At 49.7% G+C, this 24704-nt stretch overlaps 10 protein-coding genes across 10 annotated transcripts; 5 read left to right on the top strand and 5 right to left on the bottom strand.

Annotated features, from left to right (window-relative positions):
- Nucleotides 1–1417: 1417 nt before the first annotated feature.
- Nucleotides 1418–2279, top strand: DEU56DRAFT_750833 (uncharacterized protein; the record flags this gene model as incomplete). The annotated part of the gene is made up of 5 exons (XM_041349548.1): nt 1418–1660; nt 1714–1771; nt 1924–1973; nt 2026–2167; nt 2242–2279. The coding sequence occupies 5 exons, from the start codon at nt 1418–1420 to the stop codon at nt 2277–2279; spliced, it is 531 nt and encodes a 176-aa protein (XP_041215259.1).
- Nucleotides 2026–4056, bottom strand: DEU56DRAFT_937125 (uncharacterized protein; the record flags this gene model as incomplete). Its single annotated transcript, XM_041358827.1, has 9 exons — nt 2026–2665; nt 2719–2913; nt 2975–3195; nt 3249–3291; nt 3343–3396; nt 3453–3527; nt 3581–3670; nt 3728–3788; nt 3845–4056. The coding sequence occupies 9 exons, from the start codon at nt 4054–4056 to the stop codon at nt 2501–2503; spliced, it is 1116 nt and encodes a 371-aa protein (XP_041215258.1). The 3' UTR covers nt 2026–2500.
- Nucleotides 4057–4157: 101 nt separating this feature from the next.
- On the bottom strand, nt 4158–6547 carry DEU56DRAFT_766361 (uncharacterized protein). Its single transcript, XM_041351084.1, has 6 exons — nt 6211–6547; nt 5653–6155; nt 5560–5600; nt 5315–5509; nt 4475–5265; nt 4158–4422 (listed from the first exon to the last, which is right to left on the bottom strand). Exons 1-6 carry the CDS (start codon nt 6273–6275, stop codon nt 4266–4268), a joined length of 1752 nt encoding a protein of 583 aa, XP_041215257.1. The 5' UTR covers nt 6276–6547; the 3' UTR covers nt 4158–4265.
- A 1895-nt stretch (nt 6548–8442) lies between these two features.
- DEU56DRAFT_867751 (GTP cyclohydrolase II-domain-containing protein) lies at nt 8443–9797 on the top strand (the record flags this gene model as incomplete). The annotated part of the gene is made up of 2 exons (XM_041355445.1): nt 8443–8985; nt 9009–9797. 2 exons carry the CDS (start codon nt 8443–8445, stop codon nt 9795–9797), a joined length of 1332 nt encoding a protein of 443 aa, XP_041215256.1.
- Nucleotides 9798–9983: 186 nt separating this feature from the next.
- DEU56DRAFT_766355 (Vps5 C terminal like-domain-containing protein) lies at nt 9984–12327 on the top strand. The gene is made up of 4 exons (XM_041351083.1): nt 9984–10442; nt 10498–10939; nt 10997–11352; nt 11418–12327. Exons 1-4 carry the CDS (start codon nt 10098–10100, stop codon nt 12219–12221), a joined length of 1947 nt encoding a protein of 648 aa, XP_041215255.1. The 5' UTR covers nt 9984–10097; the 3' UTR covers nt 12222–12327.
- On the bottom strand, nt 12328–13963 carry DEU56DRAFT_766350 (3-isopropylmalate dehydrogenase). The gene is made up of 5 exons (XM_041351082.1): nt 13768–13963; nt 13684–13718; nt 13451–13627; nt 12870–13401; nt 12328–12816 (listed from the first exon to the last, which is right to left on the bottom strand). Exons 1-5 carry the CDS (start codon nt 13779–13781, stop codon nt 12438–12440), a joined length of 1137 nt encoding a protein of 378 aa, XP_041215254.1. The 5' UTR covers nt 13782–13963; the 3' UTR covers nt 12328–12437.
- Nucleotides 13964–13984: 21 nt separating this feature from the next.
- Nucleotides 13985–15661, top strand: DEU56DRAFT_227850 (Nin one binding Zn-ribbon like-domain-containing protein). The gene is made up of 4 exons (XM_041345176.1): nt 13985–14266; nt 14319–14455; nt 14506–15002; nt 15053–15661. The coding sequence occupies exons 1-4, from the start codon at nt 14047–14049 to the stop codon at nt 15537–15539; spliced, it is 1341 nt and encodes a 446-aa protein (XP_041215253.1). The 5' UTR covers nt 13985–14046; the 3' UTR covers nt 15540–15661.
- DEU56DRAFT_906439 (actin-related protein 2/3 complex subunit 3) lies at nt 15613–16312 on the bottom strand (the record flags this gene model as incomplete). Its single annotated transcript, XM_041356820.1, has 4 exons — nt 15613–15761; nt 15815–16102; nt 16153–16252; nt 16307–16312. The coding sequence occupies 4 exons, from the start codon at nt 16310–16312 to the stop codon at nt 15613–15615; spliced, it is 543 nt and encodes a 180-aa protein (XP_041215252.1).
- A 41-nt stretch (nt 16313–16353) lies between these two features.
- On the top strand, nt 16354–19747 carry DEU56DRAFT_766342 (uncharacterized protein). The gene is made up of 24 exons (XM_041351081.1): nt 16354–16564; nt 16615–16760; nt 16811–16898; nt 16968–17121; nt 17172–17206; nt 17260–17322; nt 17370–17442; nt 17490–17514; nt 17564–17600; nt 17654–17755; nt 17805–17815; nt 17866–18056; nt 18110–18114; nt 18170–18197; nt 18249–18312; nt 18363–18446; nt 18493–18524; nt 18576–18605; nt 18657–18683; nt 18739–18808; nt 18858–18991; nt 19043–19076; nt 19127–19360; nt 19409–19747. The coding sequence occupies exons 1-24, from the start codon at nt 16480–16482 to the stop codon at nt 19496–19498; spliced, it is 1842 nt and encodes a 613-aa protein (XP_041215251.1). The 5' UTR covers nt 16354–16479; the 3' UTR covers nt 19499–19747.
- A 1676-nt stretch (nt 19748–21423) lies between these two features.
- Nucleotides 21424–24666, bottom strand: DEU56DRAFT_975871 (uncharacterized protein; the record flags this gene model as incomplete). Its single annotated transcript, XM_041359587.1, has 4 exons — nt 24401–24666; nt 24170–24348; nt 21667–24115; nt 21424–21584 (listed from the first exon to the last, which is right to left on the bottom strand). Exons 2-4 carry the CDS (start codon nt 24239–24241, stop codon nt 21424–21426), a joined length of 2682 nt encoding a protein of 893 aa, XP_041215250.1. The 5' UTR covers nt 24242–24348; nt 24401–24666.
- Between the last annotated feature and the right edge of the window lie 38 nt (nt 24667–24704).

Genomic DNA, 24704 nt, shown 5'->3' with positions numbered 1-24704 from the left:
ATCGTCATTCTCAGACAAGTGCAGTCAACCTTTTGGTAACATGATCCCATCTGAACCTGCAACATGGGTCAGCTAACATTCGACTTCAGTAGGGAAAGCAGTAGTCCATAAAGTTGGGCATCTTCAAAGTCTCCATCTTCAGGCCAACAGCACACAAGGAGAGCTCACCGGCGTGGTCCTTCGAACACATAGAAATAACCAACATACTCGGTGAAGACATCGACCATGGCTTCCGACAGCTCGAAACTATCCGGTGTAGCAGCAAATAGTTTTCTCACACCGGTCATGACGTTGAAAGGGCATGAACCAGTCACTCGCACCCTTCCGAATGGTGAACCAAAGGATCACGGCGTTTCATCCTTTTGCTACTTTTCGGATGGCGAACGGTTGATCAGCGGATCTATGGATAAGACCGCTCGGCAATGGGATCTGCGGACTGGAAAGGAGATTGAGGCACGGGGTTGTGAGCATGGAATACTAGCTGTGAGGGTATCGAAGGATGGTCAATGGATTGTCACTACTAGTGGAGATGATAGTCAGGCCGGGGAGCTCAAGGTTTGTGAGGTCAAGACAGGGATTGTGAGAACATTCGAAGGTCACTCAGCACAAATCGTATCCATCGATATATCCGCCGATAGCACGCTACTAGTGAGCGGGTCGAACGATTGCACAGTGCGGATATGGGAATTGGACACTGGCAAACTCGTGTTCAAAATTGCTGACTTGAAATGGGGATTCGCGATATCGGCTCAATTCTCGCAAGACTCGAAGAAGCTCGCACTCAAGCCAGGTGTGGATAGCTGGCTTGAGGTGTGGGATGTCGAAGCCCAGAAAAAAGATGTCACCATACCCCCGGATTGTGGTGGCTGGATAGTATCACTTACACCCATGGTCTGGACGACCGACCGACACGACACCGACAGAACCATCATCGCTGCCGGATTTAATTATTTACAGGATGACGTCGGGACCACAACCAAGCCCGAGGACTATGAACCTCCTCCTTTTCTTCAGATGATCTATGAGTTTGATGCATTGACGCTAGAGAAGGTTGGAGCTCCCTTCGAAGGCCACACCAACAGCGCTAGTATCTCTAGTCTAGCACTTTCATTTGATTGCACTCTCCTCGCTAGCGCTTCTTCAGACTATACCATCAAGCTCTGGGCCTTCGAGTCTCGCCAGCTTCTCGCCTCATTTGACATCTATTCCGAGTCCGCTCACCTCCTGTTCTCACCCAACTCACACCAGCTGGCTTGCACGGGATCGGATGACGCAAACATCTACATATACGATATTCCACCCGAGATCCTTGCCAATATCTGTCCTGCACAAGAAGCGCAGCCTAATGTATGCATCCACGCGCGTACACCTATCCTTTTGTGCGCTAACATTCTCTTGCAGACAAGTGATTTACTTCATGTACGTGATCAACTACTCACCTATACCACTCCATCAAATGCCAGTATTACAGTCCAACGCAACACCTCGTGTTGGGCGTCGTAAACCAGTGATCTCGCCTACCACATATTTCGCTCATCGGCAACAAAAACCTTCCCCTACCACGCGCTCACAGCGACCCACCTTCTTCCATTACCTTCGCAAATTCATTTCCTCTTCTCGCACAAACGCAGCTCCTCCTGTGCTTCGTGATCCCCTGGATGTACGTCTCTTTTACCTCCTTCCTTCTCAGTCGTCTCGACAATTTTCTTGCAGTTCCCTGCTACATCCCCTCTGCCTCGCAACATCTTACCCTTGGCTCAGGGCAGTTCAGGTATGAACCCCCACGAGAATGCAAGTGCCGACTGCTCTCATCACATTTCAACTTACATTTGTTTCAGGCTCGACCCATACCAACATTGCCCACTACGGAATCCTTCAAAGCGCGTCTGCACGACCTATCAAATTGGTGGCCCGTTCGTACAGGTCATGCATTGCCGCCTATTGTCGATGTTCCTCTCGCGCAGGGTAAAGAGGTATGTTTGATTTATTTTTTCTCCATACATTGTTTTATATATCTATCTACAGCGCAATGCTTCAGCAGATGCTCCTGCCAAGAACAGCGGGGAGTGGATAGCTGATGAAGACTACGTTCCTTCTCGTCCACCTTCGACAAACCCTGATTCACAACCGCCCGCAGTGCAGGTCAACACTGGAGAGCATGGAAACGGTCGGTTGTGTGGTTGCTTCTAAATCGGCGTCGCGGATATTTTACTTTTCATTTCCTCAATATGTGGCCACTAGAATACCCCTCGGATTACTTCCCGTTCTTGTATCAATGACATGTAAGATAGTTGTAAACCTCGCACATCGCAGCCTGCGCACCATTTCGAACGCGAGATGGCCATTGACTTTGAGGTTCAAGTGTGATGGACAATATCAAAAGTGACCCATGTATAATTAGGTGCTTATACTTTTTCCATCCGAATCTCCAGGAGAAATACAACAGAGAAGAGTGTCAACTTCACAAAACAAATTTCAGCCAGCAGCCCACTCCGAATCATCAAGCCGAACGGAAGTCTATTGAATTCGAATGGCCTGGCATCGGCGACCGAAGGTGCTGGTCAAACACAGACACGTGACTATCTGCAACACTCCTCTCCTCCGGACCAATCGAGATCGATAACGGGCGTCCACTCGTTACAGCCCGGAACGAAGACCGCGAATGCTGAACGCAAACATTCACATTCATACGCACGCCCCAAGTCACGGCTCACTCACCGCTGCATCCATAGACATCTCAGAAACCCCTCCAGCCTGTCGCCACGACCAGTTCCCCAACGAGCCTCGCGCAAAATCGTCTGACTTCATCCTGTCTCGCAGTTTGACTTTTGCGTTCAAGGTGCGGAGGATCGATAGCGTGTAGAGTTTTCCTGTTTGCAGCAAGAATACGAAGACGAGACGGTTGGCGTTTGCCTAGAGTGTAATTAAAGTTGGATGTCTTTTTGTTGATGTGCGATGGAGTATGTATACGTACGTTGTGTGAGAAGAAAAGTCCTGCGGAAACGGCGACGCACAATGATGGCCAGACTGCGGATTCTGTGGCGACAGCGCAGAACCGCAGGAGTGCTCTGTCGAGGTGGTGTACGCCGGTTTTGTTTTTCCATAGGAAAAAAGCGACTAAGGGATCGTCATCGAATGAGGTATTGCCTAATGTGAAATGGGACTCACGAATGATAGAGAGGATGACGTCGATCACTTTGAGAACAATGTCATCAATCCTGGACATAAGATCATTCACCGAGACCTACCGAGCACTGCTGTGGTCCAATAAGAAAATGCGATGACGCTCAGCTAAAAACGCAATTGAACACCATGCAAAATCCACAACAAGCGTTCACGTACTATAACATCCCTAGGCTTGGGATTGACGACGCCCAAACGTGAAAATGCCACCGCCTGAATATACCATACCATCATTAACGTTTCTGCGACTGAAAAGGTAAACCACGTACGATCAAGATATTCGCGGCGTATGTGGTTACCGTCAACCCAAACAACACGGCTATCCACCAGCTTCCTTTCGTAACCTACATAGCAAAAATTGAGAGTTTGTGCTAGAGCTGGTATTTGGAATGCATACCCGCCAGCAGCGTCGGAGGAGGAAGAGTTTGTTTATTCCGCTGATGAAGCCGTTGAGGAAGAGCGCAAACCATGCTCGAGGGATCATCAGCTAATGTCAAGAAGTCAGCCTTTTGGGAGAGACTGATATGATCGTACGTTGACGTACCAGTGTCCTACGATCGACATTAGCTTTCCAAGCTATATATCCCTCGAACCCCGTCTGGGTACTTCCGCAAACAAACACTAAGCACGCACAACAACGCAAACCAAACCAAGCACTCACAGAGAAAGCAACGTGACAAAAGCTACAAAAAGATTGCGGCCCCAGGAATCTTCATAACACACCTCGTAGTACTGTCCAGCTTCGATGACGATGATGCCCTGGAAGAAAAACTGTATGAACACGCCGACGAGGATCGCACCGGCTGGCTCGCCAAGAGCGTGTGTAGTCCGATCGACTACGATGTCGATGGTCGGCTGGCTGGCGTTGAACATAACGTAGTCGACGTGTGAGATGAACAACTGTAGAACTGACTCATGGGCGGTTGGAATTTGAATCAAGGCTGAGACAGCTCAACGTGTATGCATGGCTGACATGTGGTGATGTGTGATAGTATTAGAATTATCATGATTCTAGTGGATATAAAGTAATAATATGTGCAAGACGTACTATCGTAGGGACATGAAAGGTGAAGGAACAATAGTCACGAGGGTGGTGCCAGTGCCTCAAGGTCTCTTTTATTACGGAGGTCCTCCCAGATCGTGGGATGCTCCTTCGTACAATGTATCAAGAGATCTTCGAACTTTGGATTCACCAACACATCCGGAGGTTCGGGAACCATATTCGATTCAAAGCGATCACTGGGGAGGGAGGATGAGGATTGCGAATATTCAAAACGGATGCTTGACTTACAGGCATCTGCCACAGAAGTATCCATTGGCTACTTCAGCATCTGGCTCGTAAATCATGTAGACACAGTCTTCGACGGATCGCATATTATCCCCACTTGGTGGGACAGACGCCTTTTCTTGAGCAGGCGAAGTTGGGTTGGAGCTAACTGCAGTGTCTGAAGGCGTGACTGCAATCGCAACTTCGTCATTCGCGACGGCCACTTGGCCTTCTGTGGCCGCGTCCATCTTTTCTTGAGCAAGTGGCTCAGGAAGCGAGGGTGAGACTGGTGAAGTTGGTTTTGAACCAACTACAGTGTCCGGAGAGGCTGATTTGGGTTCAGGATTCGTGTCGACAATAGCATCCTGAGACGACTGAGTGGACTGTGCGGTCCTTTGTCTCTTGATCGCCTCAATAGCCTGCGAAAGTGTACCTTCCACAGCAGAACTTGTGCGTTTCAGACCGTTAGGCTGATCAACCCGCCCACCTCTAGCTTGTTGTTCTCTCGTCCTTTCGACCAGATCTTCCCCGGTCAGATCTATAGATAGAGCAGGACGTGGCGTCGGGGGTGCACTGTGCAAGTTGGGGTGCATATTGAAAGGCACGAGTGGCGCTGATGTATTTTGATAGCCAGTTTGTGACGTATGGGTAAGCGGATAGGTGTAAAGTGGTCGCTGAGGGCGATAATTAACTGGGGCTGAGAGAGTAGGGATGTGTGGAAAGTCTGTGGGCGACCTGGTTCCTAACACTGGGGGTGCGGATGCCGGTGGTGGGACCGTCCATCTGAGCGACGCGGGTTGGTGAGGTGGGTAGGGCTGGTACAGTGGTTACTTTAAAGCCTACAAGCAGTGGAGAATGACGTACATTTTGAACGCCGTCAGAAACCCTTCTTTGAGCGTATACTTGATGAGCATGTTGCAGCTGCTGAGGTGGCAGGGCGTATCGAACCTGCGGTTGCATTTGTCGTGCATGTTGTGCTTGCTGCTGAAATTGTTGCTGCGGTAAACGAGAAGGCTGGAGTCTGGAAGCACCTTCGATAGACGCTTGTCGCTGATGAACCTAAGGATACTATTATTCGTGCACTGTGAGATTAGATAGAAAGTACCAACATCGCTAGGGGTGAGGATTCTGGGCTGGGAAGGGACAGAATCTGTAATGCGCAATCAGAAAAGCTGGGGGATAGAGAACATAAACAGTCTAACTTGAGGGAGATAATACACTTGGGGACATCTGGCCGCGTTGTGCGGCACTGAGCTCCATGTATTTGTTCTGGATAATTTGATTCTCTTTGAGAACGTGATTGGTTCGTGCCCTCATGCGCTCGAGTTCCTGAGCGAGAAGGTGGTGTGAGGTGCCTTTGTTGATACTGATGAGAATATCCTGGTTATTTTGAAGTACAGATTCCCGTTCGTTCTCAAGAGTACGTATCCTCTCTTGCATGAGAGAGAATTGCTGCAGCTGGGCGTTCGGATTAGCCAAGAGATGTGCGATGCGCTCTTTGAGCATCTGAGTGGCTGCGGTGAGGTGGCAGTTATCTTGATACAGTCTCGCATTGTCCTCTTGGAGTGACTGAGCGTGTAGTATGGATTGTCGTAGCTTCTCCATCATGCGCGGGTAACCCAACTCTATCACGCAGTCATTACTGGTGGATGAAAGTATTTCGACGATCTTTGAGTGTAGTCTGTCATCTGGACTTGCATGGCTGCTAATTAAGTAAAACAGGTTAGAAGTACATAGGAGGAGAGGTAACAAATGCTTGCCCAGTGTCTTGCTGTTGGGAGACGGTGTTGGGATAAGCCCCGACCTGTCCTTCAGGAGGAGACATTCAACAGCCGTGTAAGCCGCCTATGTGATCGATGGACAGAGGGAAAGAGAATAATGACTAGAAAAACTTCCGAGTACTTAGTGTCAAAAAATGACTAGGTCAGGGTTCGTTTTTGATCCGTGGACCCTCTCTGGCGTTAGGGTACGATGATCCGGTGGGTTTGTCGTGAACGAGGGATGTAAGAAATGGCAAAGTGCAGCCTTTTTGTGCAGCATCAAGTCCTTTGTCGGAGTCTGCACCCATGAGGAAGTGATAGCAAAAGGAAAGCAGCGAGGCTGCAACGCGTTTGATAACGTTATACTACATAGAGACTATTTACATCCATCTTCCATTAATCGAAAACCGGCCCGCATCTCCAACTTCTATCTTGCCATCGATGAGCAGCACCGTGCGTCGTCTGGTGAATCACGTCCCTTCCTTATCGCAGTTGATGGTTACCCCAGACAGAAGTGTAAAGCAAACCCGAAGTGCAGAGAGCAAGTGGTTCCAGCTGAGTGAACACAACTGATGAACATGCCACGGGCATCATCTCCCGATCGTGTGTGCTGGTATCCTCACGATGGCCGCCCCTACGACACAAGGTATCGCTGATTGGTAGCGCGAGACTGCCCAGACTTGAATACATTCAGTCGTCTCAACTACAAAGGAGAATGACATACCATTCGCGGCTGGTAACTCGAAGCCATGGTTAGGTCCTTTACCGAAAAGCTACCATCATAGTCGGCGCTCAGCAACAACCTTGTGTTGAAATTTCGTGAAGAGTCGTATCCTACATGTGATTCAACGCGAGAGTTGGTGAGTTCAAAAACGCTGACATTTGCTTACGTACGCAAAAAACCTTAATTATGCCTATCTCCCTTTTACTTCCTTAGTCCTTTCTGTATATATCCTAGGGAGGACCTTACTGGGTTCAGGCGGTACTATACATTTGTCGTCGATTAGTTTCCCCGCCAACAACTGAAAATGTGGTGCTACCCCGCAGTCCTGGTAGAGCCAAGCATTGCACCCTCGAATTATGCAAATCACTCAGCCTTTCACCTAATTTTAATACATCATCTATCTAAGTCGTTAATCTTTCAACATTCAATTAATATTTCCCCCCCTACAGGCTATCGCGACGCAATCATGTGTAACAGCCGGAGAAATTATCCCTCAAAAGATTTCCACGTAGCTGGAGACCCATCCGATGAGCCGGCGCAGCATGGGAAAGACTCCGAAAGAGAAATGTGAGGCATTGAATCAGACCCCATGTCCAGTTAGGATAGGGAGATGAAGTTAGGCAAAACACGTGAGGGCGAAGGATGCGGCTCCTGGGGGGGATAGAGTGTCAATAACGACCATCAGTACAGTCAGTTTCAAGGGCGGTCACGGCATATGCATCAGAGGTGGCCACAACGGCCGAAGGAGAATGTAAAACCGATACCTCCACCGTGTTGTAATGCGTCACTTATGGCGTGGGTGGGAAATAGCTGTTTGCAAGGTTTCTTGCACCCGAAGATTGAAGCCGACTATAAATCTGGTATCAAACGTCGCAAGCCTTTACACGTATATAAAGGCTGCTGCAGGAGAATTCGATAAGATCACACAGGAATTTTCAAATACCCAAAATTCGGAGACGACAACCTCTCAGCAGGGCTCCAATTGAATTGGGAATTCGAAGTTGACTCAGGCTTACTTTTAAAGGCCCACTAGGATGTTCAATCATTGGCCCCTAAGCGCTCAGCGCCCAAAATGCGCTTGATGCGGAGTCGGAGACTACTAGGAAAGCGAAAGCTCTAAGCATATTAATCTACATGACAAACCCGGACGAAATGTCTAGAAAATTCCGGTATATCATAGTAAGCAACTGCCCACGACCGTGAAAAAAACAATCCAAAGATATCAATAGCGTGTATGCTTACCTGCCCTCTACTGTCACGACACGAGTGATCCGATGCCTAGGGTCTGTCTGGGAGAACCAGGGAGAACATAAGTAAGAGTACGTTACCCAATTTAAATGTTGTTAACACTCGGTTGGGATACCGTCACGAGATGAGTCACGTCACATCAATAATTATCACACTTGCCATCAAACTTATAAGCAAGGTGTTCAGGAATCAGATGCGCATAGTCCGGCGTCCGCTCCTACTCGTTCCCCACCAAAGCCTGCGCTTTCAGCCTCATAACAATGGCCTTAACAGAATCCTTCTATCCGAACATATCTTCCTCATTCTTAGCAGAATCTGACACAGCTCTCCTAGACGTTCTCACAAGCCCTCGATGGCAAGGCGTGCAGAAATTCTCGAGAAGGGATGCCGCTTTGGACCCATTATTGCTTGCAGTAGCAGCCTCTGCAGGTACCCACACCACTCGAAATCATTATCATCATGATTTCTTTCCCGGTGCCCAAGCCGATGCCCCCGCGCGAGGCAAACGGGCTGCAGAGGACACAAACAAGCATCAGGAGCGTAAGCGCATGTCATACGTGAGCAGGCAAGGCCCTCGAAGACTGCGTGTGCAGCCCGCATCTTCTCCGCAACCAGCCATAACCTCACAAGTCAATTCGCTGGCTGGACCACCCACATCCTTTATAGAAGTTAAATGCATGGCTCGTACCCGTATACCCACGCCCCATGGTCCAGCTTTCTTACACCTCTATCACAATAATCGTGATAACAAGGAGCATCTTGCCATTGTCGTAGACCCAGCTCAATACTCGGACGATAGTTCGGTTTTAGCACCGCCAATCCGCAGCCGTTCTTTAGACGCTGTTGGAGTGATGACGAAACTGACATGGACCGCATTATACGCGGGGCATACGTAGGAAAACTATCCGCTGCATCCCAACACCCGTCTCGTCCTTCATCGCATCAACCATCTACCGCTCCCTCCGTCCCGTATCCCCTTGTGCGTATTCATTCCGAGTGTTTCACTGGTGAAACCGTGGGTAGCATGCGCTGCGACTGTGGCGAACAGCTGGACGAAGCCATTCATCTCATTTCTCAACCTATATCTCTTCCCCACAACGCATCACCTAATTCAAGGACGATGCCCGGCCGGGGTGCTGTAATTTATTTGAGACAGGAGGGCCGTGGAATCGGTCTTCTGTCCAAAATACGCGCATATAATTTGCAGGATTTAGGCCACGACACTGTCACAGCAAACTTAATGCTCGGGCATCAGGCCGACGAACGTGGGTACGAAATTGCGGTCGCCATTTTACGGGACCTTGGGCTTGGCTCGGAGTTTGGCGAGGGTGTTCGCTTATTGACGAACAACCCTGACAAAGTTCAAGGTCTTGAGAAAGAGGGTCTGAGAGTTGTGGAGCGGGTGCCGATGGTGCCTAGAAGCTGGAGACATCGTTCTCACTCACAAGCGGGCGCAGGAGACGCTGAACTGGATGCAGCTAAAACCCCAGGTGCAACGATGATCGGCGGAGAGGCGGTCAGAGGGGAGGACTTGGATAAGTACCTTCGCACCAAGATTCTCCGCATGGGGCATATGTTACCGCTCTATTTGGCAGGCGGGCAAGCCACATCATGACGCAACTCCACGTCGCTCCTTCCGCACAGATAATATCAAGATAATATGCAGGGGATTTGACACGACTATCATTATCATCTATTTACCCTGTGTCTTTCTTGGCCTAGAGTGTATTCATTAATTGTACCGATATTAGATCTGAATTCGACAACTGCTTCAAGTTTTTCTTTTGGCGCTTGTTGCTTATGTGATCTACTATTATCACATCAAACTGAGGTGTTGGCGCGGCCATCGAGTTTCGTGCATACGTACACTTTCTCTGCTGTTCCCCCACACTATACGGTGCACAACGGTGCTGTCATGTTCGACCCTCTTAGCTCTACTAGTTCCATTTTTGCCAATGGAAACACCGACACGTCACCGCCATGGCCAACAACACCGCACGAGCCAAATTCTCCAATACCCCATTTGCGTCGCGCTTCCCCGTCTTTACCATCACCGGTGAGTGTTCAGAAAGCAGAGACCGACGGGCTGTATGGCAGAGAACCCAAAATTTACGGCCAGCCTGAACCTGGCCTTGTCTCTCCGCAGACAACAGTAGGCTCAAACGGCACAAAATACGAGAAGATGGAGCCATACCTACGTGTGCGAATCACTGGAATGGACAGAAACAGGCGGGATATACTCTTCAAACTTGATGCCCAGGTAAGCTAGCAGTACTTCATCATCCGTATGGTAATCAGACCTTTTGCGCTGGCAGACAACACTGTCTAATTTTACGGGAACTACATACCGCAATGTGTCCCGCTCATACCTCGAGTTTCAGCAGTTCTACGAAGCGCTGATCAACAATTGCCCTCATACCATCATTCCTGCACTACCTCTTGCCCAAACATCGGCGCCTACTGACGAGGAGGATGATCGTCTTGTGCGGATAATGCTGCAGAGGTGGTTGATGCGGATATGCGAGGACCCGATTGTTATTCACGACGAGGAACTGCGCTCGTTTATCGAGAGTGACTTTGGTTATCAGCCAACGCCACGCCCTCGGCGTAAAACGGGCACAGGGTTTGGGCTGATGCGCCGGGGCGTGCCTGACGAAGACGAGGTACTGCAACGTGCGCGATTCGAATTAACGAAGCTTGAAACGCAGTTCTTCGATGCTGCTAAAGCTATCGACAAACTTGCGATCACACGCAAATGTGAGTGGCGCGAAGGTGATGGGTTTGTCTTGTTTGTTGATCTGGGGTTGTATGTAGCTCTGGCTGTTGCGCATGCGGAGATGGGCAACAAACTCATTAATGTTGCTACTACGGAGTCGCATCCTCCTCTTGGACATGCGCTGCAGAAGCTTGGAAGAGCATGGCATAGTCTGACGGATCTGGATCAAGCGCAGGCGATTAGTGAATGTGTTGTCATTGGGGACACCTTTGGGTATCAAGGTCTCAACTCCCGTTCCGCAAAGGAAGCATTGTTACAACGAGCTGGCGTACTGGAGGAGTATCAGGCTGCGGTGAAAGCGACGATATCTAAGCGCAGGAATATAGAGCGGTTGAAAGCGAGTTCTAATATTAGGCCTGAGCGAGTGGATGAAGCTCTGGAAGACATAGAGGAGGTAAGCGCGAAACGCGTGGCATTTCCTCGGGCTGAGAGCGCTGATATCTTTCTTTCTTGTAATAGGCCAATAAATACGAGCAAGTGCTTGCCCAGCGAGCTAACAACATATCCCAAAATCTTCATCGTGCCATGGATACACACAAGCGTACTGTTGCAGATGATATTACCGCTGCTCTAGTTGAGCATGCTCGCTCGTCGATCATGTACGAGAGGCAGTTACTTCGGGAATTGGAGGCGCTTCGCACAGATGTCAATAATGCCAATCAGAAGATAGCACCTCCGAACCCGAATGGCATTCCCAAACCATCTGTTATCTTGCCTTTAGAGGACGACACGTACACACATACCAGGGCTACGCCTCCTGTCGCAAAGCCTCCCAACCGGATGCCGCCATCCGCTCCTTCACCCACGCAGTCCTCATTCAGGCAACACCCACTTCCTCCTCAATCACCTGGCGCGGGTCCCTCGACGCCTCAGCGGAGCTCCTTCGCACCCCCGCAGCCACGGGAGGCTGGCCCGCCTCTGGGTGGCCGCTTTGCGGACGGGACCCAGTCGATGTTTGTTAACGCCGCATCACCATCTCCATTGGGCCCTCCGGTAGCTGCCTCTTCACCTTCGCTGGCCCAAGGTCCCCTTGGGGGAACCATTCATTCTCCCGTTCCATCCTCTGCCACCCACCCTCTTGCGGGTTTCGCCCAATCCCCATCGGCCTCTAACGCTCCTGTTCGCTCCGCAAGCGCACAACAGGCCGTGGACCCTTTTGGAATGTTCGCCCCGACGAACATGTCGCAGTCAATGCGGGTACACCCGTCGCGCCCACGTTTGGATGCGCGGGTCGCAGCGAGCAAGCTTGCTAATATGTTCTAGTCGTTCAGATCGAGGATGGACCATGTTTTCACATATTTGTGGACTGATACTGTTCAATGGATTGCTATTTGTCTGTCAGACTGAAATGCAGGTTCTTCAACCTTCGAGAGTGCGGATACTCGACCGGATTTATTTTTTAAATTTGAGTAGTGGAATACATATACACTTCCTTCGATTCTGCCATAGTCGTATCCTCCCATCGGTGGTCGATTCCCTCTACAACAGGGATTTGAGCACCTCGACGATCTTGTCGCCGATCTCGACAGTTGTTGCTTTGCCATGCAGATCAGCTGTTCTGATGCCATATCCACCAGCACTTGGTTCATCCAACACCTTGCGAACGGCAGCCTCAACAGCCTGAGCCTCCTTCTCGAGGCCGAGGGAGTAGCGCAGCAACATGGCTGCGCTGAGAATCGTGCCGATCGGATTGGCAATACCCTTGCCAGCGATATCAGGAGCAGAGCCGTGAATAGGCTCGTATATGCCTGAAGTAGGCTTGAAAGAGGGGTCTGAAGCTAGTGCAGGTGCACCAGCAAGGGATGCCGATGGCAGCAATCCCAGAGAACCAGGGATAACACTCGTCTCGTCTGACAAGCTGGAGTGAAATCAATGAGTATAATTACCGAAAACCGACAGCACGAGACTTACATGTCACCGAACAGGTTCTCAGTCAAGACTACACCGTTTAACTTTTTGGGGTTAGCCACGATAATCATCGCAGCGGAGTCAACGAGATAGTGGTCAACGGTGAGCTGGGGGAATTCCTTTGCCAGCGTCTCGGTGACAACCCTTCTCCACAACCTCGAACTTGCAAGCACGTTTGCCTTGTCGATAGAGTGGATGGGGAGGGGTGGGTTAGCAGCAAGAGCAATTTTTGCTGCAACCCTGGTGATTCTTTCGACCTCAGCAACGCTGTAAACCATGGTGTCATATGCAGTGTCGCCGTCGCCTTGTTCTTGACGAGGACCAAAGTAAAGACCACCGATCAGCTCACGGATGACGATCATGTCGACACCCTTGGCGATCTCAGGCCTGAGAGGAGTGTATGAGAGCAAGGCGTCGGATGCGAAGTTCGCTGGGCGGACGTTTGCGTATAAACCCAGAGCTTTGCGGATTCCCAGAAGTCCTTGCTCAGGGCGAACTTTCGCTTCGGGGCCCCACTTGGGACCACCAACGGAGCCTAGAATCTAATTAGTTGCATGGTCGAAAAGTCAGTCAGGATTGCTCACCCATAAGAATGGCATCCGCCTGCTGGCATGCTGTAAGGGTGGATGCGGGCAGGGGTTCGCCATATTTGTCAATGGCACATCCACCAAAGTCATGAGGCTCGAGTGTGAGCTTGACCGATGTAGATGTCTCGCTGACGAGCTCTAGCACCCGCGTTGCTTGTGCAATAACATCTGGTCCTGTAACACCGTTTAAGCTCCGTGCCTTGGTTGATTAGATTAACAGAAGGACGTACCAATGCCATCCCCCGGCAGAACAACGATGCGGTACCTGCATGTCGAAGTCAGCGGAGTTCATATACGGGGATCGATGGACTGACGACTTGGGAGACATTTGGGAAGATGGAGAAACGGAAATGGTCGATATTAATTGTGTTCGAGTTCTTTTAACATTATTGTTGTACTGGAGGTCGGCTGCCCGCGTTATCGGCCGAGCGATATAGTTGGTCGGACGTGAGTCACGTGACCTCAAAAGTGATCATGCGACCTGCATAAGGGTAGATCTTCCCACGTCTATCCTAATCATATCATCAAGTTAGCAGCTGTTAGCAGATTCCAGAACGGCGCTAACTAAGAACCTTCTTCAAAATTTCGCATCGATGGCAGAATCAAAGCCTCGCTGTAAAAATTTGGTTTTAGATGCTGGTCCATTGCTTTCGCTTTCACCCTTGAGGGGCCTGGCAGAGATCTACCTCACCGTACCTCAAGTCTTGGATGAGCTCAAGGACAAACGCGCACGAGAACACTTTGAACGATTGGGACTATCTGCGGGTGTCCAAGTGGATGTGCGCAACCCTGACGCTGCATCATTTGCTCATGGTGAACACAGGTCTCTATTTTGTTGGTTGGTTACATACTTACTGCTTTCCAGTGGTACAATTTGCGAAAAAGACGGGAGATTATGCTGTCTTGTCTCATGCAGATATCTGCGTCTTGGCGTTAACCCACTCGCTTCATGTACGCGAGCAGGCGTCGTCTGAGAATGACTCCAAAGAGAATCCCAAAGAGGCAAGGTTTGATCAGTCTATCGCAGCCCCGATCTAATATCTAGCTAGTAGAGTGGTACCGACGAAATTGACGATAACGTCCAAAGTCCCCCAGCTTCCCCTTCGGATCCATCGGACGATATCCACCATGATAGTGAGCATGACGAATGTGAAGAGAGGGAACCGTTAGAAATCGAACTTGTCCGAGAAGGGGGCGACGATATAGCGGATGAGACGCTTCATTCCTCGAGTGACGATTCTCGACCATCGGACCAGCCGCTATATGAAGATCCTTCTGATGAGGATGACGGCGAGGGCGAGTGGGTTACACCTCAAAACGTTGCACTACACAAATCCCAAGAGCTGCATTTATTGCCCTCTGGCAGTAGTGCTAGTAAGAAAGGGCGGGGACGAAAGGAGGAGGACGAATTCGTACCAGCAGGTTGCATGACTGGAGATTTTGCAGTTCAGAACGTCTTGTTGCAGATGGGTCTGACATTGGTCGGGACCGAAGGCAAGCGGATACAGAAGGTGAAGAGCTGGGTTCTTCGATGTCACGCGTGCTTTAAGTGAGTACCGGTCCCATTGATTGGTACCCTGTTTTTTACAACACAACTAGGATCTGCAAAGACAACTCAAAACAGTTCTGCCCGTCTTGCGGTAATCCAACACTAATGCGGGCGTCGGTCACTGTTGCGTCCCCTGACGCATCACCGGATGCTCCTGCAATGCAAGTCCACTTGAAGAAAAACTTCCAGTATAAAGTAAGGGGGACGAAATATTCAATCCCTGCACCCAAGCCTGGGTCGGCGAAGACAGGCCCTGGAGAAGGTCTAGTATTACGCGAGGACCAACTAGAATACATGCGCGCTAAAAAGCGTGCAGACGGTAAACGAGACCGGGAGGAGCAGCGAATGATCAAGGGCATGGTTGATAAAGGTGGCGAGGGTGGCGTCAGTGTTGGTGGCTGGTCAGATCCTGATTGGATGCCAGGAATACTGAGTGTTGGGACTGGAGGACAAGGGCGGTCGTTGCGCGCTGGCGGAGACATGCCGCCAATAGGGTACGGGAGGAAGAACCCCAATGAAAGGAAGAAACGGAAGTGATATAGATGATACCCATTGCTGAAAAGTACATTACCCAGTTAATCGGGACGGGATATACATGTTCTCCTTTGATTTACGAGCCCAGGCTGCGATTCATGAACCTTCTTTTCTGGAATGCCATCCACCACTTGCTTGGCTTGCCCGTCCCGTCAGCGTACAGGCGTTCCACCAAACGAGCTGCCAGCTCCTGGCGGACCTGCGTCAAGTACGTCCGCAGATACTCTGTCAAGTTATATCCATTATCTACCCAGGTGGAGCAATTGAACCGAACGTACCTGCATCTGCTCTGCTCTGAGGTGGGGCATAATGGGCGTTGAGAGGGAATCCAGCATCGCCTGGGATAGCGAAATTGTCTACTGATAATGTATTCAACATCTTTGATGCTTCAATCTGTGTTGGGACTGTGCGAGCAGAACCGATCTTCGCCAAGCAATCTGAGATATAGAGAATCAGGATGATTAACAGTCGGTCCGCAGGCCCCTTGATCTCAAAGTTGCGGAAGAGTGAATTGGCCCGAAAGAGGTCAAGAGTCTCGTCTACTATATCTCCTTGCTCTGGATCGGCTACATGAGAGACGGTCAGTGGTGGCGACTGCATATTCCGGAAGACATACCAAGGGGAGCGGGGCCACGGATTTTGGTTCTGATTGGCAAGATGGACATGTTGCCAGCTTGCATTGCATCAGGGAACTCATTGAAAGCAGAGTGGTATGCCTAAGATGTTTCGTTAGTATTGCTCTTCAAAACTTCACCAGAGGATTCGCTCACAGGCATGGCGCAGCGGGACAAGTAGCAGGTGCACAGCCACCATGCGTTGACGGAGTTAGGTCACGTTAATGTTTCCTTTTTGGTCTGGAACGAAGGCTAACCGCACCACCGTGACATAGGATAGGATTTTGTGTGCGACGTCCAACGTTGTTCGACCAGCGACTTCGGAAACCATGTACCAAAATGATGAAGCCAACGATGAACAAGCTTCTCTTATTTCATCGCAGTCGAAGAAACCTTCTCCGGATACATTAACGAGTATGGTATACCCACTCTTGTATTTAATTCATTTCCTGACCGCTGTATAGAACTTGTGAAGCGTCTCAGGGCACTAGCAACGAAGCTGCTTCCAGTGGAAGTCGACGAGAAGAGCATCAATGATCCCACAAGCAGGATTATCACTCCCCACGTCATATCCGCTTTCTCGGATGCAGCAGGTGATTTTGTCGAAGCGGTGAGCAACTTATTCGTGCTGAAATATTCGGCGTACTCATCGCGCAAAAGCTCCCATACTGTTTGCTCCGTGCTCGCGCTGAATTTATGCAGGAGGCGTATGTCAACCCTGCAGATTATGGCGAAAACCGAGGAAGAGGTAAGCAGAGCTTGTCGTGTTATTGTTACTTGGTTGAAGATGAGCCCTCATGAACACTCAATTTGGCAGCTGTGGCATGCGAAGTACTGGCTCGTCGCATTGTTCACCAAAGTCCAGCTGAGAAAATTAAATCTCTCATGTCTACTCGGTATAGGCATCGCGAGCTTGATGGCGACATCAGCGAGGCCTCGAGTGCTCTCGAAGTTGCCATTGACACCCATTGGTCGGTTCTTTGTAGAGATTCTTGTAATGTTCTAACATGCTGCTATGTAGCACTATATTTTTGTCTTCTACCGAAGCGCAAAGTGGTGAGTTGTCTCCGAGGTAATCAATGAGTCGGGGAAAGTGATTGTTGCCCCAGTTGTCAGGGCTCTGTGGGACGGAGAACTTGTCCAGACACTGACAGAACAGGATGATATTCAGTGTGAGCCAATACATGGTCGTTTATTCTCCATGCTCAAGCACCGACAGATGTATCCTACCACAAATCGCGGCAAACTGGGTTCTGGGGCCACATGGACCCTTCACGCATTTCCGTTCCCCGGTATGAGTTACTTCTGTTGCGTAGTACCTATTCTTACCTGGGTACAGGTATCAGAACTTCCTCCGCATTGTGGTTCGTCATATATCGGGTGAACAAGCATTAGCTTGATATAATCACACAGATTTGGTTTTTCTTTCTCGCTGTGTACTCTCAAGCCGGTAAGAGATTAATATTATTACGGAGCGCTAGCCATCCCCTAACCAATCTGAAGTTCGTGAACCGCTGGACCGACTTGATCCCAACCATCCTATGACGGTGCTTGATCTCTGGGAATTTATACTCTATATTATGGCGCTGGCATTTTCACTTGAAGGTGAGTGTATCCCGCTATTGTTTGAACGGTGGGCTGAGTCGTGTTCCAGACATAGTCAGGGTAACTTTCTCGCGTCTTAATCCGCCGCAAAGTCTTAAAGGTCGACACAGTTTTACAAACTATTCAGATACGCGACCTATCGCGCCTTTGGATTTTGGAATGTCGTCGCCTTCATAACGGATTCCCTATTGCTGGCTGCATGTTTGCTTCGCATTGCTGGTATTTATGCAACCGGAGATCACTCTAACACTCTACGCTTAAGGAGCTTTCAAGTCTTGAGTTTCGTCGCCCCGTTCATATGGTTAGCTAATCCTCAAACAACCACGAGGCAAAACATCTAACAAATTGTTTCAGGATCAGTTGAGGTCTACACATCTATTATTGTTCCTTTTGACTCATGGTTTTTAATTTCAGAGCTCATTACAATCTTTGATGGTTACCAGTAAGTACATATTGCGTCGTACTCGTATAAAAGATATTGATGAACTCGCAGGTATGTTGGAACGATGCAAATATGCGTGGCTCGCATGCTACAAGAGTCAGGCATCTTCTTCGCGGTTTGTCCCTTTGTAGTATATGATCTCCCAGTTCCTTCACCTCTGTGCAGCTGTTGTCGGTGCTCGGTGCTGGATTCTTGCAGGGTCTATATGCTCTAGATGCTGCTGACGGTTCAAGCGAAGATCCATCAGTTGTATGTCCGACCTTTTCTCTCCTTAGCCCTGTCTAATTTCGGTCAGGTCATTCATGTCCTTGTTCAAGGCTTACTTCAGTCAGATGGATATTTATTTTCTTAATTTGAGCACCTGCTGACTTTTCTTAGGTCTCCCAACTACGACAAGTTTTCTGCCAGGTAAAGTCCAACATCTACCTTTTGGAAGCCTCTGAACAATCTTGTTTGCAGCCCTGTTGGACTTACCTTGTACTATCTGTTAGTGGTCGTTCGAGGATTCTCCGTGCTTGCTGATTGACAAATTATATGTCAGCTGGAACGTTACAACGGCGATCATCCTGCTCAACGTCCTCATTTCTTTGTTCTCTTCTGCGTACGCTGATGTTGGTATTCCATCTTTTTATGAGTTAAATGGGCTCAACGAATGATCAGGTTGTCGATGACGCTGAAGCAGAGTACATGACATTCTATGCAGGAAAAACTGTTGCCATGATCCGCGCCCCTGATTCGTATGTCTATCCTGCCCCATTTAACCTGGTAGAGGTTTTATTCGTAGCGCCTTTCGAGTAAGTTTTCTACTTCTTGTGGCCCTTCGCAATTACTAACTGCTCTTTGAGAATGTTTGCCCTGCATCCCGAGTCATATGCAAAAGTGCGGCATGATTTTTCAATATGCGATCTGTATAACTGACCTCTTTGCAGCTTAATCGGATCGTTATGAGCATAATTCTCTTCGTTCCGTTGACTTTCATTGCCCTTTTTGAGACATCAAATGCGACGAAGTCATGGATGGTCACCTGGACAGAAGACGAAGTGGACACTGAAAACCCTGTTGTTCTGGATCCCACAGTCGAGGGGCCGGACGCAGACCAAGGCTTGGAGATCACCAAAATTCCCTTTGATGAGCTTGTCAAGAGGTTCCCAAACACGGAACAAGTAAGGATTTTCAGGTATTTCCTACGCTGTCTACTAATGTCTCCATAGTCGAGCGAAGCTACCATTTTAAAGGAGATTAGAGAAATTCACGCAAGGTTGGAGGCGTTGACGACAAAAGTGGACCGTTTACACGCTTAAACCTACATCGATACACTTCGTTCGGCTTCGGACGTGGACACTACATAGGTGGATGGTCTAAATTGACGGACTGTGGTAAACTCGTTTTTTCTTCTTTTGCTGGATTCCAAGCTTGTACGGTGATCGTAATGGTGGTGTAACGCAAATCGTATGGATCGGTGCGAAGATCATCGATCAAGTGCTAGGCGTGCTCAGAAAACTTTGAGAACTCTGTTGAAAGGTGATGAGGGAAAAAAATACAATAAATCCCCCCCCCCCCTCGGAGAAATTTATGCGATGCGGACGCGCGCGTTGTGAACCGAATGGCTGGCACTAGAAACGTTGAGTTCATGCATGTTATCAAGGCAGAAGATATCATCCAGCGTATTTCCCAGCGCCAAACCAATGATACCTTCCAAACTTCGTGTCGAAATTGCGCACACCAGACTTTCCTAGTCAGGTCAGAGTCTCTACAGGAACGGAGCATTTGTTTTCGCGGACCCAGTTCACTCGACTCCACAGGAACACCACCTTGACTACGTGCCTTGCTGGTTGTGGTCTGGCACGCCCAGGTGCCCCTTAAAAGCCCCTAAATCGCATCTTGATTCTTGAACGCTATCTGCGCGATCTGACCCGTACGCGTTGTCACTGGCAGCACAGCTCTTGAGGATTTAGCCTCCGCTAATTTACCCCAGGAACCTAACTTCAAGTGAGTTGCCTCGAGATCGGTTGAATTACCTTCACTCACATCGGCCCTTGCGTTATCAGCGTTACTCCTTACTCAGGCTGACGATTTTGTAGTGGGCTTGGAGAACATCATCACTGGAGACATTGCTGCAACTTGCAGCGCAATTTGGCGCATTCGCCATATGTTGTCACAGCCTCCGTCCGTGCCTTTTGACGTTGACACGCTTCTGAAAGGAAGTTCTTCATGAGATCCGTCTCAGGCTAAGGATTCCAACTAGCAGTATTGCGGACAGCCTCAGACATTATGGCAACGCACTTCAGACTCTTTTAAGCCCCACTGGAGTCCTCCCGTACTGCCAAATTCTCCTCAAAGATGTCCACCGGTATGCTCCCATCTTTGATTCCCAAGTCGTCGACTTTCAGAACTCACTTGTGCTTATAGAGTTCGACAAACAAACCATAGCTTCAGAGAGGACTCTGACGGCTGGATCCCTGGATCTAGATGTGAGCATTCTTAATATCAAAATTTGCAGAAACTCAAGCTCGACCTACACAGCCCAAAGAGAGCGTGAGTGACAAGCTCGTTGAAATTGCTCACAACAAATCGGAAGATGAGCTGCCGGACTACGAGGCAGCTACAGGGGGGAAACAATACAGGAAGTTCAGATTTCAGCATAGCTGCCCCCTCACCGCGGTGCTCATAACAAGGGTGAAGATGCTCCACTCGAGCATCAAGGCCTCGAGGCAGCCGCAGATCAAGAACATGTAGAGTCTAGACGGTCAGCATTGCTTCTCCCTCGCTGCGGTATTTTGTTGGATTACATGTATCCTTTGCTGTACTTGGCTTGAGTTTAATATCTACCTGTCTCGATGTATTTCTGTGAACATGAACTTAGATTTGCCGGTGGCCAACAGGAAAAACGTGTGAGGGGCCCGTAGCAGGGGTACGATAACATCAAAACTTCCATTAAACCGAGCTGGTAACGCGTAAATCACTGCAAACTGGATCATAGCATGAAAACATGTGGCAAGGAATTGATACAGAAAATGCGTGTGGATCGTGACGACAAACATAAACTCCTGTGTAAGTGGAATGCGTGAAATATAAAATGATAAAAAGGGTGTAGCACAGGATGCAGGTTAATAAAGGCGATGCTTGGTATGTGAAACGTGAAGCCATGACGAAACCTCATTATATAGTGAAAAAAGTTACTCATCTCAGAACCAATAGATCCTATAACATGACGTGATATTATCCGTTAGACTTCGCTATGCCCTTCCACGAATCGAGCGAACTGGTCCAGCAGCTCTGCCTTCTCTGTTTGTGATATCGACGCGGCAGTGAGTAATTTTTCAATGCGCGCAAGGAGTCCCCGAGGGCCTTCTAGGGGTATCAGGTGCGCGTCAAATCGGTGAACATCTGTATGAGGAAGTAACATCACAGTCAGACAAAGTGATCCAAAGTAGCAAGATGGCATATAAAGGCGTAAAGTAATACTAACACTTCTTGAACGTCTCGAATCCAGATTCGGAGAGTACGTTCTCAAAGACTTTCGTGACATCCTTTCCCCGATTACGCTCCTCCTCTTGCTTTTGCGAAAGAAGAGATCCAGGTATCACAGCTTCTTGACGGACGCGATTTGGTGCCCAAGATAAACCGAGTTTAAGATCGAGTGAACGACCTTTACCCCTCTTCTCACCACCTTGCTCGCGAGCTTGTTGCACGCGGCCACGAGCGCTTTGGCTCTTGTCGCGTAGAGAGCCTCCTCCGAGCCCCAACTCACTCCGTAGAGGGGAGCTGGGGGGCAACGGGGCAGGCGCTTCTGGTATGTCAAACTCTTGTCTATGTGGGGATGGTGAAGAACGGGGTAGTGCTGAAGAGGTCGGTAAAGGAGAACTTGGAACCGACGCAGCCGGCTCGAAAGGGAATGGTCCATGCGATGTACGCTGAGTTCGTCTACCTGATGCGCGTCCCCAACTGGAGGACAGTCCGGGGCCAGAGGCAGACTTTCCCGTCGACTTCGACTGCGCAGAGGCGGATGCGGATGAGAAGGAAACGACTGAGGTTTCGCCCGTATGGTTGGCGGAGAGCTGAGCGAGAATGGGGGAGTCGGCTCGGGTGGGATGGTACGCGTATGTTCGCGACTTCCCTGTATGATCAGATGATGATGATGCCGTTCGTTCTAAGGTTGTCGGCCGATGAGTCGCCGCGCCAGATTGAGTCAAGCCTTCGCCTTTTACAAGCGATGCATTGACCGTCGAGCTGCTCCTGTTTAGACCAGAGACGGGTCTCTCGAAGTCAAAACTTCCATGTTGGATTCGACGACTGGTCATATTTCGCGGAGGACCGACAGCCCCAGGGGGATCATGCCGACCACCGGGTTTCTGCTTCTTGCTTTCTCTAGACATATCTTTGCCCCCGAACAGCCGGGGTGAGAATCTACTACGCATGCGGTTGTACGCGGGATCCCCGTCAGAACTAGTGGGTAGAGCTGCCCGTGCGTGCAACTTTGGAAGCTCGTTATGAACAGTGATCGGTTGCTTGCTAAGCAGAACTTCGCGCGACTTCCCCTGTCCTCCGCTCAACGTTGGTGGTGTGGTTGCGGGTCGCACCGGAGAATCTAACTCCCCTGTTCTTTGTGGGGTCGGTGGGGTATGGATAATTCGTGGTATGGCTGGTCTTGCTTGCGGTGCACGAATCAGAGGCCGTTGCTCTGCTGCGTCTTCTTCAGCCATGGACTCTACCGTGGGCAGCAGTGACACCACGAGACCACCGAGGTCATACTTGCCACGTGAGTCGCTTTGCGGTGGCGGCGGGGATATGGTGACGATGGGAGATGTCTCCTCTGAAAGTGAGCCAAATATACCAGGGCGCGAGTCATCCGTGCGAGACGTCTTTCGCGTCTGTGACCGCATTTTCGAACTACTGGTATCACGTTCTTGTTCTTTGCCTTTGCGGGATTTTCCAAAGTGGCTAAGAGTAGAAGCGCTGGTCTTTGAATTAGACCTGGTGTCTATATGGCTTGAAGATGTGAGAGCACTGTCTGAATGGTCGTCATGTAACGCAACAGCACTGTCATGAGCAGTGTCATGAGACCCGACAGATTGTCGTTTGTGGCGTGATGGAAGAGCTAGGGGAAGGTGGCCCGATGATGTCATTGGCGTATGCGTGCGAGAACTTGAGTTCAATCCAAATGAAAGTCGGCGGGGAGTGGCAGACAGTGGAAGGGGATTGGAGGGAGTGGGTATCGTGCCGGTGGATGTTTTCGTAACGCGCGATTCGTCAATAGACTTTGGAGTGTTTGGTCTAGAATTGAGCCTGAATGATCGTTTGCGAGAGGATGTGTTCTCAGCTTCCTTTTGAGAGAGAGATGAAGATGATATTTTGCGGTCGGAGGATCCTGGTGATGGTTTTCGGGATGGGTTGGACAATGATGATTTCCTTGACAGGGCAATTCCAAAAATGGAGCGCAGCTCTAACTTACGGCGCTGATTGAGAGAAGAGGGGGTATCTGAACGAGTTGCACGATCGTGATCATCCTGAGATGCGGCATTATCTCCGTTGGCCTGGTGATCGGGATCTTCTTCTTGGGTGTAATCGTGCGAGTAAACATGACGCGACATTCTTTGTCTTCTTCTAATAGAGTCGGAAGGAAGAGGGGTGATCGTGGAGTGTGTGGCAGTGGTCGTGGATGATATCGGGCGTGTCGAAGTACGCGTGCCTGGCTTTGAAATTGACTGGCTTGCTGGACCAGACAGACTGGTGTGGGCTGCATGCCCTGGTTCGTGCGCCAGACTGGTGGAACGAACATGACTGATGCGAAGCTTGGAGGCAGGCACCATGGGCAGAGTTGGTACATCTGTAGTAGATTGCGCAGCACTTGAACTGACAGTTGATTTGGCGCGAGGTCTGGACCGAGAACGAGAACGAGAGCGGAAGAAAGCAACGATCTGATGACACCATGCATAAGCTCATGTGTGCAAGACTGAAATAAGCGAACGCACCCTGTTTTCCTTTCGTGCGGGACGACTGGCTCCAGGATCAAGAGACGATGGGGCAAGGGCAAAGGCGGTCATGGTGCAAAAATGCGCAAACTTTTCTTTGTGCGTTTGATGGTTGAACCCAGCATCAGCTACTGCAACTCCAGGAAACAGAAGTGGCCCAGGCCTCGTTTTGGGCTAAGCTGTGCAGGCATCAATTCTGAAACATAAATATTAAATTAGGGGAAAACATACAGGGCGCTTTTGTCTTTGAGCTGAGCTGAAGAGCGACTGTCTCTGAGAACTTTGGACTGGTAAGGATGCCAGTCGCGGAGTGAGGACGGATGACCAGCTAAAGACAAGGCCAACACGTGTTGTGAGCCTCAAGGCCTGTGCGAGAACAGACGGAACGAGACTGTTACTTACGGCGACTCGGAAAAGAAGACACGTACACGTTGGCTCGACCGGTCTTTTGCTTGCCTGCACACGACACACACCGTTGGACCACCACGAAAGCCCAAGGACAAGTCACGGTCCCGGACTCGGACGTGTAGTTTTA

Source organism: Suillus clintonianus, assembly GCF_016758775.1.
Source record: "Suillus clintonianus strain FC179 chromosome Unknown DEU56scaffold_2, whole genome shotgun sequence".
In the NCBI taxonomy this organism is placed as follows: Eukaryota; Fungi; Basidiomycota; class Agaricomycetes; order Boletales; family Suillaceae; genus Suillus; species Suillus clintonianus.
Note: the sequence above shows the minus strand (reverse complement) of the source record. Positions and strands in the feature narration are given on the sequence as shown.

What these genes read in the sequence shown, in the direction of transcription:
- DEU56DRAFT_766361 (XM_041351084.1), bottom strand. Translation starts at nt 6,275, where the DNA reads ATGTCTCCTCCTGAAGGACAGGTCGGGGCTTATCCCAACACCGTCTCC. An exon ending in AAGTGTATTATCTCCCTCAA is followed by an intron (nt 5,601 to 5,652) that starts GTTAGACTGTTT and finishes TGCGCATTACAG; the next exon opens with ATTCTGTCCCTTCCCAGCCC. An exon ending in TTTCTGACGGCGTTCAAAAT is followed by an intron (nt 5,266 to 5,314) that starts GTACGTCATTCT and finishes CCACTGTACCAG; the next exon opens with CCCTACCCACCTCACCAACC.
- DEU56DRAFT_766355 (XM_041351083.1), top strand. Translation starts at nt 10,098, where the DNA reads ATGTTCGACCCTCTTAGCTCTACTAGTTCCATTTTTGCCAATGGAAAC. An exon ending in TCTTCAAACTTGATGCCCAG is followed by an intron (nt 10,443 to 10,497) that starts GTAAGCTAGCAG and finishes TTGCGCTGGCAG; the next exon opens with ACAACACTGTCTAATTTTAC. An exon ending in CTCTGGAAGACATAGAGGAG is followed by an intron (nt 11,353 to 11,417) that starts GTAAGCGCGAAA and finishes TTCTTGTAATAG; the next exon opens with GCCAATAAATACGAGCAAGT.
- DEU56DRAFT_766350 (XM_041351082.1), bottom strand. An exon ending in TCTGCCGGGGGATGGCATTG is followed by an intron (nt 13,628 to 13,683) that starts GTACGTCCTTCT and finishes ACGGTGTTACAG; the next exon opens with GACCAGATGTTATTGCACAA. An exon ending in GGCGGATGCCATTCTTATGG is followed by an intron (nt 13,402 to 13,450) that starts GTGAGCAATCCT and finishes ATTAGATTCTAG; the next exon opens with GCTCCGTTGGTGGTCCCAAG.
- DEU56DRAFT_766342 (XM_041351081.1), top strand. Translation starts at nt 16,480, where the DNA reads ATGTACCAAAATGATGAAGCCAACGATGAACAAGCTTCTCTTATTTCA. An exon ending in AGAACAGGATGATATTCAGT is followed by an intron (nt 17,323 to 17,369) that starts GTGAGCCAATAC and finishes AAGCACCGACAG; the next exon opens with ATGTATCCTACCACAAATCG. An exon ending in AGTCAGGCATCTTCTTCGCG is followed by an intron (nt 18,313 to 18,362) that starts GTTTGTCCCTTT and finishes ACCTCTGTGCAG; the next exon opens with CTGTTGTCGGTGCTCGGTGC.
- DEU56DRAFT_227850 (XM_041345176.1), top strand. Translation starts at nt 14,047, where the DNA reads ATGGCAGAATCAAAGCCTCGCTGTAAAAATTTGGTTTTAGATGCTGGT. An exon ending in CCAAAGAGAATCCCAAAGAG is followed by an intron (nt 14,456 to 14,505) that starts GCAAGGTTTGAT and finishes TCTAGCTAGTAG; the next exon opens with AGTGGTACCGACGAAATTGA. An exon ending in CGATGTCACGCGTGCTTTAA is followed by an intron (nt 15,003 to 15,052) that starts GTGAGTACCGGT and finishes CAACACAACTAG; the next exon opens with GATCTGCAAAGACAACTCAA.